This window comes from Stegodyphus dumicola, chromosome 4 (assembly GCF_044657685.1).
Source record: "Stegodyphus dumicola isolate Sdum_Otavi_A_Nest chromosome 4, ASM4465768v1".
Classification (NCBI taxonomy): domain Eukaryota; kingdom Metazoa; phylum Arthropoda; class Arachnida; order Araneae; family Eresidae; genus Stegodyphus; species Stegodyphus dumicola.
The window spans coordinates 107,575,043-107,593,171 of record NC_140771.1 but is presented as its reverse complement, the minus strand read 5'-3'; the positions used below and the strand labels follow the sequence as shown (position 1 = coordinate 107,593,171).

The window sequence follows — 18,129 nt, the reverse complement described above, 5'->3', positions numbered from 1 at the left end:
AGAAGGAGAGAGTAACCGTTTTTTGTCATGATCTCTTGAGTCCGTGCACCAATGTGAAGTATCGCTGGAGAAAGCTTGGTTCTTATCGATCTTCACTCGTTCAGGGGGCACGAGCCAGGGAAGCGGTCGTGTGACAGCGTAAGCCAATCCGAAGAATTAAGTTTTAAGATGATGGAAGTCCCTCATCGTGCTTTCACATTGAAATACAATTAAACAATTACTATAGAAAATGCACAAAACTGAGCAGATGAAATAACAAAATGGAGAAGAAAATTTAAAAACACATTCCAAAAACCTTTCATTAAATACTACTACTTTCTACCTGATTTGAATACACGCGCGCTACCTCATTAATATTCTGGCAAGAAAGGGTGGGTTGAAAACGAGAATAAAAGAAAAGTTATTCTAAAATAAAATTAACTATTAGGTAAATTCAATGAGTCCTCACAAAGTTTTCGTGATTTTTTTTTTCTGCTTCGTAATATACTTATCATGATATATTGTAGTCTAAATATTAAATACTTCAAGACATTAAATCAGATTAAATAAAACTTAAAATGTACTTACGATATTGGCATACTTCTCCTCTGTATTCATTTGTGCATGAGCAGATATTGTGACTTACGCAACTACCTCTATTTTGACAAGGAGGATCGCAGAAGGCTGTTAAATTAATAAATTTGAAAAATCAATCATATATTCTCTGATGATACAGAGCTTATATTACGTTTCAGCAGAATGTATTAATAGTAATCTAAAGGATGAAAATCAGAACTCTGAAATAAATGCTAAATACGTTATAGAGAAAAAGCAAATATTATGCTAATTTATGCTTATATCTCGTAAAGAAGGCACGAAGGCTGTGGTTCAATACATTATTTCTTTCTTGTATTAATAAACGACTTAGCATTAGTAACTTAAAAAAGTAACGCTAAATATTTAAAATATTGTGCAGAAAATTAAACGGCTTACCCTTAATTTTAATTAGAAATATGTTGAGTAATTATTAAAAATAAACTGCAAAATATAGCTTGTCGTTTACATACGTTCACACAATGGAAAAGTACTGCTGGGTTTCCATACACCCTCAGAATATAGGCATGAATGTATATGCTCTGAAGCTCCATCTATAAATATGTGGCCAGTATCACATGTGCCAATACAATTTCTGCAATAAAATGCATTATATAATAAAATTGTATAAATGACATGCTGTTAACAATGAACATTTGTATACACTATCACTTCGATTTATATGGTTTCGACTTATATACTTCCTCAGTTATTTCCTCAGAAAAGTTTATAAGGGCAGTATAATAGTTCAAAAATTTTATACTGTCTTGTGCAGTATAATAGTTAAACGCTGATGAACACCAGAGTACAAATTAGTATAAATCAACATAAAAGCTAAGGAAAGAATCAGTGTGAGAAAATATTTTCGCTTTCAAAGACTAAAGGTTACGCCTTTTGTCCCAGCAGAGGAATACCTTAACAGACTTTCTTAACTCTTTCCCATGAAGTTTGTTTTGGCGCCTTTTAAGAAGACACTACACACTAAATTAAATTTACCTAAAAACCTAACCTAACTAAATAACATTGCATTGTGAATTATATTTACCAGATTAATTTCGTGTTGATAGCTGATGATGATCATGAGTAGTAATTAAATAAAAACATACATTGTTATTTCAAGAAATGCACGACATTTATTTATCAAACAGAGAGTACTTCTAAATCATTTTAAACATATTGAAAATCTTCAGTATATATATATATAAAAAAAACATTTCTACCCGGGAGAAATCAAAAACAAAAATAGAACATAGGATATATATAAATTTGATTGCATCTTTTAATTATTTTTTCTTAATACTCAAATTATTTGCCTAAAAGGTATTTTCTAAAAACGTTTTGTAGAACAAATTATTTAACCAAGATATTGCACATAAAAAAATTAATAAAAACACAACATTTAACAAAATTCCTAGAAGGATCATCTACGCTCAATTTATTTCAAACAAGCGGTAATTACTTAATTTACAACTATTGCATTAATTTATTTCTTCAGTACATATTACTTTATAGCTGGAAAATGAAAAGGTGTTCTCAAATCTAGGAGCATTAACTATTGAAATACTTTTACAAGATATTTTTCTTTTCTTGAGTTATAGTTAAAATTTCCCTAATATTTCTTTAGTTATAATTAACTTAAAATTTCTTTAGCATCATTTGCATTGCAAATTAAATCTCCATAAGTACTGAGTTAAACAACTATACTCTTAAACAGATCTAAGCTAAGAAGCCAAATTTTTCAATTTAATGGAGGTAGAAACGGTTAGCTATTGTGCTAGATGAGTTGACTAAACAAAAATTAAAAAAAAACTTATCTGTACTTCTCTCTGGCAGCCGCAAGGTCAAGGTGGAGCCACAGAAAAACAGGACTTTGATGGAAAATGTCCAGTTATGAATAGCCAAAACTCTGCAGGATGCCGCCTCCATAACACAAGACATCCTCAGGATATCCTATTTAAGTCGCAATGTCCCGGGAAGCAGTTAGGATATTTTAAGGATGTTGATTCTCAAATATCCTGAGGACTTCTTAAGTCAACATCCTGAGGATATCCTATTCAAATCTCAATGTCCCGGGATATATGAAGATCTCCTCAGGATGTTGATTTTCAGATATCCTGAGGACTTCGTAAATCAGCATCTTAAGGATGTCCTGTTCAAGTCGTAATATCCCGGGATATGAAGATCTCCTGAGGATGTTGTTTCTCAGATATCTTCAGTACTTACTTTTTATATGAAAATATAATATGAAAATTTAATTGTTATGCTTACACTGGTTTTTGTCTTGTATATGTTGACTGTAAGTGTTAAGTAATAATATTTTCAAATTTTTGTTTTCGTTTCACAGTGTCTAGTGATCAGAGTACTTTCTTACAAATTATATGCAAGTGTTTTCAGCCGTTTTGAGTTTCATATTGAAAGTGTGTTTACGATTAAATTCTAATTGCTACATAATATATTTTGTAAACATTAATTTAGATACTTTTCTAATATCTTTGAACACAAATATTATTTAAGTTACAGGTTAACTCAGAAAATGTTTCACGAAGACATCCTATGAACTTATCCTATGATCCTATGAACCTATGAATCCTATGATCCTATGAACAGATGGGCATGATGTTCATCCATGCCTTATCTGGCATTCGAACTTGAGCCCTTCTGTACGGCAATCAGTCATTAATCACTTACCTGTCTCTGAGGCACTAATCAGAAATATCAAGTTATAAAAGTATTCTATTAAATTCATCGATAGTTCTTAGCATAGAAATAACTATATTTTCAAACTGCAAAAAAAAAAAAAAAAAAAAAAAAAAAAAAAAAAAAAAATACTTTCTGATCTGTTACACTATTATATTAGTAATTAATGATGTTTAGTGCTGTGCAGTAATAAGTAACAATAATTTTTTTTTAACAAACGAAATTTTAGTTTAGAGACGCATTTAAAAACTAGTCTGTACGAGGTTTAACTTGCTTTAATTTGAATTTATAAACAGAAGAATAATTTTGTTTGGCTAAAAATTGCATTGCAGTTTCTTCGTTCATTTTCTGGTAAGTTCTTTAATAATGAGAATTAGTCTTTCAAAGCGACTGAGGTAAGAAGTAAGTTATTTTTTACCTTTCTGAAATAGGAAAATGAGGTTTAAGAATGGGAAGAACTAACATTAAGTTCTTACTCTCCTCAAACCTCACTTTGCTACCTCTTTAACCATACAAATATTCGGTCTTTGTTAAACAAAGCGCGAAAAAGTATATCCAACGCTCTGCAGTCTTATACGTTATGCCGCTAATGCTACATGACTTCTTATAATTTAACAATAATTACTGCTTTATTAATTTATTTGTAACATCCAGAAAATGCAGTAAACACGTTCCTTCAAGGTATATAACACAAAGTTAAATGTTGTTATGAAAACTCAAAATTAGATAACGGATTAAATAGATGTTCAAACTTTAAATTAAAATGATTTAATTTTTAAATTAAACGCGTTCTTTAAACTCAGCAGTTTTATTACTTTATTTTATACTATGAATAACAATTGAAGTTGAAAATCTTAAATGTTTGTTTCCATCACAATCATTGTTCGTAAAACTGCTTCTCAAATTTTCTTTGCTTTTGAGAAACTGAGCTCCGCTCAGAATGTAACACCTCTGAGCACTTTTTCTGTAGCCGATGCCCCAAGAAGATTTCTCTTTTGTTAACGTGACAGATTTATGTGTCAGACCTTCCCTTCATTGTATCCGCTACAAGGGAAACATCCCTTCACAACAAATGACGCCCCCAATGGTTTTAATTGCTCCATAATAGTGATATCCTTGAAGAACCCCACAAAGTGGAAAGTACACGTACTTCTTTCTGATTTCCAGAATTCAGCTATTCTGCTAAACGTTAAAAGCCGTCGTTCCAAATTCTCTTTCAGTTACGAACTGACTTGCTGACGCTCGCAAGAGTTACACTGAGAGAGTGTGAAAAGTAAGTTTCAAAATTTTTCCTTTATTCTACAAAAATGATCAGAACTAAAAAAAAATTATCTCAGATATCTAAAAGACGGATTTACAGCAGAATAAATCAACGTATATTATCGGATTCGTCAGAAGATGAAGTAGCATTTAATTATGAAAAAAGCCTGTGCCGAATTTTCGCGCTAGAAAATATTATTTAAGTTCCATTTCAAACTGTGATTCGGAATATGAACTTTTATGTCTCAAGAAGAACTGACTGATGATGATTACCAAAACGATTATCCCATTTTAAGGAATATTCCAAATATAGGACTAATAAATATTCCGTTAGACTATGTCCCTTGTGTGCTTAGGAGTAGTACAAAAAATGATTACTATTAGGATAGGCGGAGGCACCTTACAAGCACGATTACCACATAAAAATGTTGAACTAATTTTTTTTTAAATGACCAGTATTTAAAGCTTTATGTACCAATTGAATTTGCAAGAAAACCAAGGAACCAACTCTAAAAGAATTGAAACACTGGAAAGCTACAGAATACCGTCAATTTTTACTGTACACTAGTCCACTTATTTATTATTATTTTTTTTTAATTTAACAAAAAGCTACATGATCATTTTTTACTACTTCATATTTCGATTAGACTCTTATGCAAAATACAGAATCAGACGGCAATTGATGAATACGCACACTCTCTATTAAAACTCTTCGTAGTAAATTTTGTGCTTTATTATGAAAAACAGTATATTGCTCATAATGTTCACGGCCTACTGCATATTTGCGAAGTTGTAAAAATGATTGGGCCGTTAGATAATTACAGTGCATTTAAATTTGAAAGCTATATATCTTCTATAAAAAAATTGATTAGAAAAGAAAATCTTCCGCTCCATTACAGCAAATAGCAAGACGAACTCATGAACTGTTTAATCGTATTGTAGCCATGAATAATGATTCAATCAACGTAACCGACTTAAGTTCAGAATTTCAAAATTTACACACATGTGGTCCACTACTTAAAAGTTATTAAATGCTTAATTTTATTATTGAATTTTAAATACAAATTAACTGAAGTCAGAACTGAATTTGTAGAATAATTTAATTATGAATATATCGAAGAATTCAGTTTTGGGCTATTGAATGGTTAAAAATGATCGAAAGATTTTTCATATTTTAAAGCAAAATTTTCTCTTATAATATTTTGTATTAATAATTCATTTAAAGTCTTTTGCTCAGTTTTAGATATATTTACAAATTATTAAATAAATTGAAAATCAAATTAGAAAAATAAATTGAATAAATATTCTTAACATTTCTTATTTTTCCATAGTAACCACAGATGGAGGACCTGAGACTGTCTGTGGAAAATAAGCAAGTTTCAGATTATCACAACACCTTCACACACTTTCACTGGAATATAAAGAAGATTTCTGGGGATATACTGGGATGTAACATTAAGCAGTTGAGAGTATGTATTTAAAAGGTTAAAGGGATATTGTAACTAGTATTTCAAATCCTGATAACATCCCATACGCTGCCGGTGGGACCTAGATAGGATGTCCTGAGGATATACTGGGATGTGATATTAAGCACTCGGGAGGATGAGTTTAGGAGGAAACTGGGATATTACGGGATGTCCTGAGAATGTAGTAAGTAGGACTTTAAATCCTAATAACATCCCATACACTGTCAATGGGGCATAGATAGGATGTTTTTAGGATATAACGGGATGTTTTAGGAGGTTAGTGGGATGTCCTGAGGATGTAGTAAGTAGGAGTTCATATCCTAATAACATCCCGCACGCTGTCGATGGGACTTAGTTAGGATGTTCTGAGGATATCCCGGGATGTGACATTAAGAACTCAGGAGGAGGTGTTTAGGAGGTTCGCGGGATATTCCGCGATGTCCTGAGGATGTGCGCATATCCCGCGAGCAACATCCTCGGGATATCCCAAGGATGATTTTGTGCTATGTGGGCGATGGAGAACTTAGGTAGAAACAGGTGAACTTAGGTAGACACAGGTGAATTTAGGTAGACCAGAAGAAATAAGACTGGGACAATTAGATGGAAAGAATTGTCCGGTTAAGACTTCCGCAGCCGACGGGTGAAGTGGTGGCGTATACACACTGTTGACCCATTCTACCATAGAGCAGTTTCAAAGAACCGGAACCGAAGATTGAGGGGAAAAAATGTCCTCTCCCGCAGCCAACACCTTCCCTTAGATGATTTCACGCAACCAGTTGATAAAACTTGAGAGGAAGCATATGGAGGCAAACAAATTCAAGAACAGTTATTTGATGATTTTCGGTAGAACCCATTTTGCGGACTGGAACTACTATTTGCTGAAGAGCTGAATATAGTAAAAATTTCTTCTTAGAAAGCGATTTACTGAGAGCTTCCGTAAAGGGAAAGCCAACTTAGGCCTAAAAAATCGGTTCTCGGCTCATAGCCACGAGAATGCAAGCGGCCGTCTCCCATCGTCGAGCTGAAGGGAAAAAAAATTTAACCGCAACCACGAGAGCGTAAAACGACCATGGTGAAGGCCAGAGGCAACAAAAAGAAGGGCAAAATCCCGGCTTGCAATTGCTTTTAAATATGACGAGACTGCCACATTGGCTAACAAACGCTAGAAATTATGAAAAAAAAAACAGTTTCTACAACCACCGCCTCACGCTATGTAAAATTTCTCCTTTTCCCCTAAACACAAATTTAAACATCGCCAAAACTATCGCCGAGCTGGAGCATCTGTGAAGGCCGATCTGGCAACCATAAACTTACTCCACCCGAAATCCCCTAACTGCGTGTGCAAGAGAGCTAGAAAACTTGTTAAAAACAGCATTTTTACTATTTCCTGCCCCATTACTTTCCACACAATGAAAAATGGAAATTTCAGTTAAATAATTTACTGTATCTTAAAATCTGTTAAGATTAGATTCTTGAAAGTCATCTTAAATTAAAGAGTTCATTTTTCTGCTTCTAGTGGTATAAATTAAGAATAGGTAAACTTAAATTAATATAAAATCAAGATTATTACGTAAAAAAACGGGTCCGTGACACTTAGCCGACTGGTCACTTAACCAACACCAGTTAGCTGACAGGACATTTAGCCGACACGGACGCTTAGCCGACACGGACACTTAGCCTACAGGACATTTAGCCGACAGGTCATTTAGCCGACAGGTCATTTAGCCGACACGGACAGTTAGCCGACAAGACATTTAGCCGACAAGGACACTTAACCGACAGGACATTTAGCCGACACGGACAGTTAGCCGACAGGACATTTAGCCGACAGGACATTTAGCCGACAAGGACACTTAGCCGAGAGGACATTTAGCCGACACGGACAGTTAGCCGACAGGACATTTGGCCGACACAGAGAGTTAGCCGTCAGAACATTTAGAGCTACGGGACACTTACCTGTCAAGACATTTAGTCAACAAGTTACTAAGCCAACAGTGACGTTTAACTCACACGTACCCAAAAATTATTTAAACTATGAATTACAAAATTTCTCGACTACTCCATAAGTTCAATATATAAGTCATTGTTTCACCTATCAGTAAAATTCATTTTTCGATTCTTAAAGATCTCATATGTGCTATTAATTATTGTGTTAATTTAGCATTGTTTGATATGTATCGTGCTGTTTGGCGTACATTGGCCAAATTGAAAAAACGCTGAAATTTCTCGAAAATGAATAAAACAAAACCTTAAAGAATATTTTACTTCTAAATTAAACATTAAGCACTAGTTTAAGCTCATTAAAGCACTAGTTTAGAGCTATAAACATTTACCTAAGTAAGTATTTTAAGCGAGAGGCGTAGTCAATAAAATGTTACAGAATTTTTATCTCAAGAATGGTGGCATGAACTGCAAATTATAGAGGTCACAAATAGTAATTTATACCTTTGCTTGTTCACAGAAATTCACTTTTATTTAATTGTTTTTAATAACAAAATAAAATATATTTGCTAAACTAACCCTCACCACTATATGTTTCCATAAAAAGTATAATTCAAGAATAACAATAATTTTTATTGCATTATTCAGATTTTTCATGACAGGGAAAGGAAATTTCATTAGTGGAAGGAGCCAAATGATTTTGTAAGGGAAAGAATGTAACATGATCTGATGTGTAAAATAGTAATGAAACGTAAAGGTATTAAAAATTTGAAAGCATTTGGAAGAGCGAGATTGGAAAATTAATATCATTAAGTAAACAAGAAAAATTATTAATGAGGTGAAAGTGTTCAAAAGAACCCAGTTGATTAAATGAAGAAGCTTTATGGATAATTTTTGAAGCTCTCACATTAAAATGTAATTTAGTGACCGCCGTACTTAGCTAAAAAATTCTTTTTTTTTTTTTCGAAATTTCATTCATTTTCATCCCTGACGAGAAATTTCAGCGCTTTATCAATTTCGCCAATATACACCAAACAGCACGATACATAGTACATACATAGACCTTATAAGAGATAGACTAACCCAGTGGGCGGAGCGTGCGTCGCCCACATGTCCGCAAGAAAGAGTAGGGACGATCTGGCTTACGGAAACCTATGGCGTTTGTATCACATAACTGTTTTTAATTATTAAATGTGATACGTTGTATAAGTGATGAAAGTCACAGTTTTTGCAAACAAGATTTAATATATCTCATTAAAGCATTTTTTATTGCATTTTGCGCATTTTTTCAAGCGTAATTATTGTATAAATTTCTTTACTTTCGTAAAACGGTAAAAATTCTAAACGCAAAACTTATGAACTTATTTTTGTGTACAAATAAAGTAAAATTAAATAATACTGATAGCATATGATGCTTTGAAACAAATAAGGTAAAATCAAACAAGATCAGATAATTTTCTTTGATTTTATGAGTATTTTCAGACAGTAGTTTTTAAAATTATTATAACATAACAAGACGATCATTTATTTGATAATATGATCATTAATTATTAACATTACAAGATGATTATTTATTTTAGTAATTCATAAAATTCGGAGCATAAACTTTTTTGAGTGTAATGAGGGAAAAAAAGATAAACTCTGGAAGCACTCAGCAATATAATTTTATATTACGCCCAAAGGAGCGTTTTTGTAACGTTTTGCGTGTTACCTTTATTTATTAAACATCATGTTCTTCGCAAGTAAACCACATAAAATTCAATTCAAGAACAATATCACAAAATATTTGAAAATGACATATCTTTAGAATTTTCGCGTTGGAGATAAAAATGTTATTGTCTGTACAGGGTTGCCATTGCTCGCTTTGAACTCGTTGAGTTTGTTAATCAAAACTTCGTTAAAGTTACAAAATATGAAATGGATTAAAACAAATTCGAAATTAGGCCGTGCAGGTGCCCCATGTTCGGGTGGAGGATTACGTTATTCAAAATTTTATGGTTCTAAATTCTGTTGTTTTTTTCACAGTGCGAGAGAAACATACATGCATTCATGCAGATTCTTCATTATTTAATTTCTTTAAATATAATACAGGGCGATAATATTTGGTGGCGACAGTTTGCAAAGTGAAACGGACATTTATAGTGAAACGAAGCAAAATGCCGTTTCAAAACTAATAGCTTTTCTGAGCTGCCGCCTCTTTGGGCTAATAAAATAAATTAACAATATATAAGAAAATTTATGCAGAACTAGACATAAATTTAAAAAATAATCACTATAAAATACTAGCACAAATAATTATTACAGTTAAATACAATTTTTAACATTATAATAAATGCATAAAAGTTATTAAAGTGTTAAAAGTGTTAATCACTATGATGTATCATGAAATATTATTGAAATAAAACTTTTTTGTAGAATATTATGCTATAATATTCAGATATAATTTTAAAAAAGCAGTACAAATAAGAATTTTAAGCAAAAACTTTCAAAAATTCATTTTTTCAATTTTAGTATTCTTTACTTATTTATACCAATAAAAAGCATAAAAATTGTAAGAGAAAATTGTTTGTTTGAATTTTTCTATTAATTCAGATTTAAAATATTATTTTTTAAAAGAAGGAGATACAAATTTCCTTACAGCATAGGAAAACCTAAACAAATATCCAGACCTGAAAGGATGCAACAGCTTTATAATTATTTAGAACATTAATTATGCCTGATAAACATGCTAAATTTTTATAAATCAATCTCAGTTTCAAAAATAAAAATATCTAAAAATTCTATTTTGTGAAATGAGGTGCTATCACCAGCTTTTTCCTGAAAATTATACTCGCTGCATAGTTTTCCGGATGTAGGCAAGGTGACAGCCGGCAATACGCCAAGGCAGGTTAAATTAACACAATAATTAAAAGTATACATGAGATCTTTAAGAATCGAAAAATGAATTTTACTGATAGTGAAAAAATAACTTAAATATTGAACTTATGGAGAAGTCGAGAAATTTTGTAATTGATAGTAAGTTTGAATAATTATTGGGTACGTGTCAGCTAAACGTTACTGTCGGCTTTGTGTCCTGTGGACTAAATGTGTTGACAGTTAAGTGTCCCGTAGCTAAATGTCTTGACGGCTAACTCTCTGTGTCAGCAAAATGTCCTGTCGGCTAAATGTCCTGTCGGCTAAGTGTCCTTGTCGGCTAAGTGTCTTGTTGGCTAACTGTCCGTGTCGGCTAAATGACCTGTCGGTTAAGTGTCCGTGTCGGCTAAATGTCCTGTCGGCTAAGTGTCCGTGTCGGTTAAATGTCCTGTCGGCTAAATGTCTTGTCGGCTAAGTGTCACTGTCGGCTAAATGTCCATGTCGGCTAAGTGTCCCTGTCGGCTAAATGTCCATGTCGGCTAAGTGTCCCTGTTGGCTAAATGTCTTGTCGGCTAACTGGTGTTGGTTAAGTGTCCTGTCCGCGACCGAAAAAAAACACCCGATTCCATTGTGTGTTTCAGCGCGTTTACAAGTAACGAGTGAAAAGAACGTACCAATTCTTTCGTACAAAACCCCAATTAAAAATTAAACAAACTTAGCACAGATATCAAATAAAATACACGTTGTGTAGCATAAATTTAGAATTTTAATAAATTAATTTTTAATAAGTCATAATTTGAATAATTAAATGAATTTGCACAACACATTAGTGCATGTCTCATTGGTTTCGTGAGTTGTTAAATGCCAATCTCTTTTTTTTTTTTTTTTTTTTTTTTTTGAAGTGACTAAAAATGCTGTCTTATATTTGAATGCACCTTCCATCTCTTTTGTGTAGCGTGAACGTTTAGCTATTGATATTCACACTCACAATTCTGTCCTAACGAAAAACTGAAAGCAGTGGATGAAATTGCAAAAAGATCTCAAAGAGAGAAGCAATCACTTCACTTACATACGTTATTGCTAACGCTGTAGCATTCTACTTGCCAGCGAGGCAGGAAATCCATTCCGACAGAAAATCGTATACACGGGCGTTTCAAATGTTTGATGGGAATAGATTTTTGGCCTCTATCAATGCAAAAGAACTCTATCGATGCTCTGTGAAATCATAGTAAGTATATTTACATATCATGAACTTGAAAAATCTGCAGGTGTATTTTAGGTATGCAAAATGATGTTCACATAGGGTTCATAAATGCTGCACGGATGAAAGTTTCTTACAATTGAAAATAAAACACCGAACCGTTGCAGTGTGTGTGTATTTAATTATGGCAAAGCACACTAGGGCTATCTGCCTAAGGGGAGGGATGCCTTCGTGGAGGACTTTCTAAGGGAAACTGGCTCGTATACACGTTACACATGGGGAAAACCACGAAAACACCCATGCAGCCAGCCCGTTCGCGGGATTCGAACCTCGGACCGAACTACCAGTGTTCAGCGACTTCCGAACCGTTGCAGAGCTGAAGAACAACACTCGTCAGAAAATTCGAATTATAAACAGAGTCACTTTGTAAGCAGTTATGGAGAGTGTCATAGAAAGAGCTCGCCTTTGTGAAGGAAAAAACGTCGGTCGTTTAAAAGACGCTATCTTTAATTTTTAAGCCAAATACATGTCCAAGATATGTACATAAAAAAAGGAAAATCAATAAATCATTAAAAGTAAAAAGTTATTTAATTTTTAAATAGTAAAGTGATTTGTGGCACACTCCGTATTTGATATACTTATGTGTTAGTTTCGTTAAAAGATATCGTTTCTTTTACAATTCCTATTTTAGTTTTATCGTATTATTTTAAGAAGCGAAATATATAATTCCGTTTAATGTAGCTAAAGCATTATTAATGAAAAGTGCAATGATTATTGGGTTATATCGTTCTAATTCAATGTTTTGTTCGGAATTCAAAAAAGAAATTAACTTACATTCCAGTAGGTGATAAAGTACATGATGCTCTTCCAGGTTTGGGAGGCTGAATACCACCGCAAAGTTCCAAATCTGAAATTAAAAAATATTTTAAATCCATGTATCATCTATCATCAGTCACAATATAAAAAAGAAGTAAAAGAAAATCTGGAAGCTTTCAAATTTTATATTATGCTCAAAGTTTTTTTTTTTTTTTTTTTTTTTTTTTTTTTTTACACGCACATACACGTTTCGAGAGCATTTGGGCTAACGCTCTTTCGGGCTAAAAGTATTTAAACACAGCATAACTTTAGAATTTTCGATAGACAGTCTCGAGTGCTGAAGATAAAATTGTTTCATTCAGTATGGCGTTGCCACTGCTCGGTAGTAATATTGGATGGCAACAATTTGAAAAGTGATTCAACGCTTTTAGCGTTGAATCACTTTTCTTAGCGTTGATTATTTGACTTAGCGATGGTATTATATTTTCTTAGCGTTGATATTGACCTGTATTATATTTAAGAAAACCACTTTTAGCGTTTTTCACTTTTTTTAGCGTTGAATCACTTTCACTCGACGCAAAATGCCGTTTCTAGACTAATAGCCCCCCCCCTGGGCTAATGCCCCTTTGGGCTTATAAACATCTAAAATTAGAATGTGTGATTGCTTCAATCATGCACACACAAGGAATAAATAAACTTTTATTAAAACTTCTAAATTGATTAATGTTATTTTATGGATGGATTGAATTGGATTATTTAATTACGGCAAAGCACACGAGGGCTATCTGCCTAAAGGGAGGGATGCCTTCATGGAGGACATTCTAAGGGAAACTGGTTCGTATACACGTTATATATGGTGTTATTTTATGTTATTTACTTTTTTTTTAAATAATAGCATTTCCTTTGAAAAAGGAGTAAACGGATACTAAACTTCATAAAAACAAAAAAGAAAAACTAGAAAAGAAAAATGTTTTAAATGCAGATTGCTATTTTTGCGATACATAATGTAAGATAACAAAAAACTCAGTCACTAATAACACACACACAAAAAAAAAAAAAATCGTGGTTTTCAAAAAATACTTTCCTTTTAAAAAAAGCATAAAACACATAAAATCTTAAACACATAAAATTTTTAAGATAAATCTTTTTTATTAGTTCTTTAACTTAACATTTTACACAACCTGCAGAATAGAAACAGTCTCTGCTACTTACTAAATGAAAGGAAAAAGTTATTAATTTAAGTATTTAAAATATCAGGTTTATTAAGCAAGGCGTGCCTACAAGGTTTGGCTCAGGCATCCAACTTATGAAAGCAAATGTGGAAATACGGCTAACTAGGCTAAAGCCGAATTCAGATGAATTCAAAAGCTGCGAGAAAATAACATCGAAATTATCAGCTATCAAATCTTCTCTTTTAAACTCTATGTTTGTATATACCGTGTTTACTCACGTAATAGTCGCATCTCCATTTTCAAACAGAAAAAATTGTCAAAAGTGTATAATATTGTGTAGTAGATTTCCCCACATAATAGTCGCATCTAGACTTTCACAATGAAAAACTGGCAGCGTGAATGAAAAAGTGCGATTTTACGTGATTAAACACAGTATTAACCAATCTGTATCCTGGTGACAGCCGACGAAAGTAGAGATGACAGTAAAATCAAATAATAATAATAATAATAATAACAAAACAAACCTTACATTGTACCAAGTTACGGGAATGTTGTTGAGGATGACAAGCACTCAGCAGAAGCAGAAAGGAAAAAAAATCGCGGTAGTGCTGCTAAGTTCAAATTTATTGTTAAAAATCTCATGATGGGTTTCGTAGTTAATTTCAATGTTGTTTGCGAATTCGTGGATTGTTAGGCAAAAATTTTTCTATATGAATTTTTTAATTTTATTTAAAACATTTTATTCCATTTTTCTCGTGCTTTTATGTACGTACATAAGCACTTATTACCTTCAAATAAATCTCCAACGGTCTTGAAACGAGAGTGTCATTCAGTAACAATTATCTGATTTAAAATACCATCATCAAAACCCCAATGCCAATGATTAAGTATTTCGGAGTGCCTATGGTTCTAAACCATGTACACTGCGTACAAAGTTTTAGCTCCTCAATGTTGATTGAAATTTGGTATATATTTATTAAGATTTCTTTTTTTATTAAACTTTTTTGATTTTTCTTTTCGCATTTCGAAATTTAGGTTCACTCCAAATAAAATTCACTCAATTTTTGTGTTTTATTTTTTTAATTTCTATTTTTTAAATAATTTTTATAAATTTTTCGAAAAACGTTTTGAATTATAACCTATAAAAGTTTTGCCATCATCATAAAGTAGGTGTAGTTCTAAGCATACCTGCAAAAAATTAGAGTTTTTTATTCAAAATTTCCGAAGATATACACGAATTCACATATTTTCGCGTTTTGAAATTTAACATCTTTTTTTGAGTGATAATAACGCTAAATGAGGCTTATGGACTTTTGTTAGAGTGAATTACTATACCTATTTTTAATCTTAAATTTCAAATAAATTTTTATAGAGAATTAATTAATATGAATGTAATTAATAATATAATTAATAATATGAAATTTTCCCCTCAATGATGCGTAATAAATATTTATTAATACTATATGAACAGCTATTTTTTTTTTAATTTAGATGATATTATCCAAATTTTTAACTTTTTTTTTAATTATTTGTAATTATTTTTTAAAATTATTTTTTAATAATTTGTTTGTGTTTTTTTTTTTTTTAATTATTTTTACCTTCGCCGTGTTATTATCTGCTACTTTGACTGCATTTAAATTGAATTGTCTAAAACTGAAAAGCTCGTTTGATATTTATTTCCACAATGTTTAAGCAAACAGGACGTTGACAGTTTGGGTCATGTCCCAGCTTTAAAAATTATATATATAAGAATAAATTTTTACATTAATCCTCTTCGAAAGAATGTTTTAAGTAGCTAATTTTCTCTCGTATTATAGATTATATAAAAAACATGACCTTTAATATGATTTAGATTATTTGTAGCCGATATAATAATCGGGTTACTCAGTGATACAGAATAAACACTGTTGGACTGTTTTATTTCTTTGTCATTTAGCAAAACATCTTTTAATTAAAATATTTATGCTTTGGGTTTTGCCTTAAACTTTATTTATAGTTAAAATGCCTAGAAAATGAAAAGTTGTCTTCAACTGAAACGCAGTTGATGTAATTGATATTTAAAAAAAAATGACAAGAATGCAAAATTTATGGAAGCGTCACAATCGAAAAATCTTAATTTTCTTGTGGTGAGCACTGAAAATAAATATAGGAGGAAAGAAGAAAATTAGGGAGAGAAGTAAGGAAAAATTTGAAGGGGAATTTGGCTGTCAGAAATACCAAGGTTTTTCGAAAAGTTGGGTGCTTTTGAATATACTTTCAGAATAATTCAAGGAATTTGGGCGTTCAAAGAGAAAACACTTGGACGTATACACCAGCAAATACCATCAATTGAGCTTGTGGCTAACGGAAAAGACAAAAACGATATCATTGCAGATTAAAGTGGAGAGCGATTGGTTTTCGACTATATGTTTGTACCCATGATTTCTTAGTCGAATTATTTGAATATTCCGAAATGTATCCAGTAATGTATGTGGATGTCACCTAAAGACGTTTTCCCTCTTGATGAAACCAGTCTTTCCTTTCATCTCATGCCTTCAAAATGCTTAGAATCTAAAGACTGATAAAGGCTCTGTCTAAACACTGATGAAATGGATTGAATTGGATTATTAAGTTACGGAAAAGCAGGGCTATCTGCCTAAAAGGAGGTATGCCTTTGTGAAGAACTTTCTAAGGGAAACCAGCTGGCACACATTTTACAATGACAAAAATCGCGAAAACGCCCATGAAACCAGCCCGTTCGCCGGGATTCGAACCCCAGGGCGAACTACCAGTGTTCAGCGACTTTACCATTTGTCCGTTTGTGGGCCTCTATGAAATGAACGGCGATAACTTTATTTAAAATGAATGTCAGAAATACCAAGATGTTTCGACAAGTTGATGCTTTTAAATACACTTGCAGAATGTCTGGAAAAAAAAATCAACCCATTAAGAAGAAAAAAATAAATTTTTGCATACAATTTAGTATTTTTTTTTTAATTTAAAACTTTTTAATCTTATGATATTTGATTCTTGCGATTTCAAAAATAAAATATTTAACTAAAATATGAATAACATTTTAAGAAATTAATTTAGAATGATAAAATTGTGTAAAGCAATAAGCACAATGTTAAAGCTATATAAGGTATTCTTCGCGCCTTCTTACCGGCCTTTCATGGAGTAGTGGTCAGCACACTCAGTGCGTAATTGAAAAGTCCGTGGTTCGATACTCGGCGAAGTCGTTTGTTAATTTTTCATCTCTTCGGCTTCCAAAAAAAAATCCTAATGTCTCTACACTGGGGCCCGAAATGAAGGGTGATTCTCTTCACCCAACCCCAGTCGCCCTTTAAAAGGGACAGTATATAAGGTATTTCTCTCTCCTTCCTAGCGTGCCTCCGTAGTGTGGTGGTTTGCACACTGGGGCGGTATTCCAGAGGTCCGCGGTTCGATTCCCGGCGAAGACGTTTGCTAATTTTTCATCTTGCCCTCTTCAAAAAAATACCTAATGTCTCTATAGTGGCGTCCGAGCTAAAAAGGGTGGTGGATGATGATTCTCCCCGCCGTGGATTTGGCGACTGGGTTCCCTAAAAGCCCAGTCGCCATTTAAAAGGGGGGAATATATAAGGTATTTCTCCCGCCTTCTTAGCGTCCCTTCGTGGTGTAGTGGTCAGCACACTCAGCGCATAATTGAGAAGTCCGCGGTTCGATTCCCGGCGAAGGCTTTGCTAATTTTTCATCTCTTCTGCTTCCAAAAAATACCTAATGTCTCTACAGGTATTTAAAGCAATATATACAGGTCATCTTAAGTTAAAATGTCGGTTATACATCTTTCTCATTTATATATCTTTTCTGAACGGAACATTGAAAAGCGTGTTAACTGTGCATTACTGTATCTTCTCTTTTAATACATTCAGTTTTCAGACGCATCGTAGTCTGGGACATAAAGTATTCTTCCGAAAGAAACGCAATTCAGATAAATAAAATAAAATCCTGAAAAATTTATATTAATAAATATATTTAGAATGCTCAGTTCGAATGAATAAATAGAAAATTTTAAAACAATTGTCTGAAGAGACAATGCAATACAAAAGATTAAAATAAAAGTCTAAAAATTACCAAAAATCATAACTAAGACCTAAAAAAAATATAAAGAAAACTATTTGAAAAAAAATAA

General features: G+C 32.6%; 1 protein-coding gene across 1 annotated transcript in view; it reads right to left on the bottom strand.

Annotated features, from left to right (window-relative positions):
* Positions 1-18,129, bottom strand: part of LOC118195892 (limulus clotting factor C-like) — a 249,665-nt gene that overhangs the window by 43,839 nt on the left and 187,697 nt on the right. Inside the window, exons 4-6 of the mRNA XM_085815323.1 lie at positions 12,826-12,898; positions 1,047-1,168; positions 568-663 (exon numbers count right to left, since the gene is read on the bottom strand). Coding sequence (XP_085671449.1) covers positions 568-663; positions 1,047-1,168; positions 12,826-12,898 — 291 coding nt within the window. The remainder of the gene's footprint in view (positions 1-567; positions 664-1,046; positions 1,169-12,825; positions 12,899-18,129) is intronic.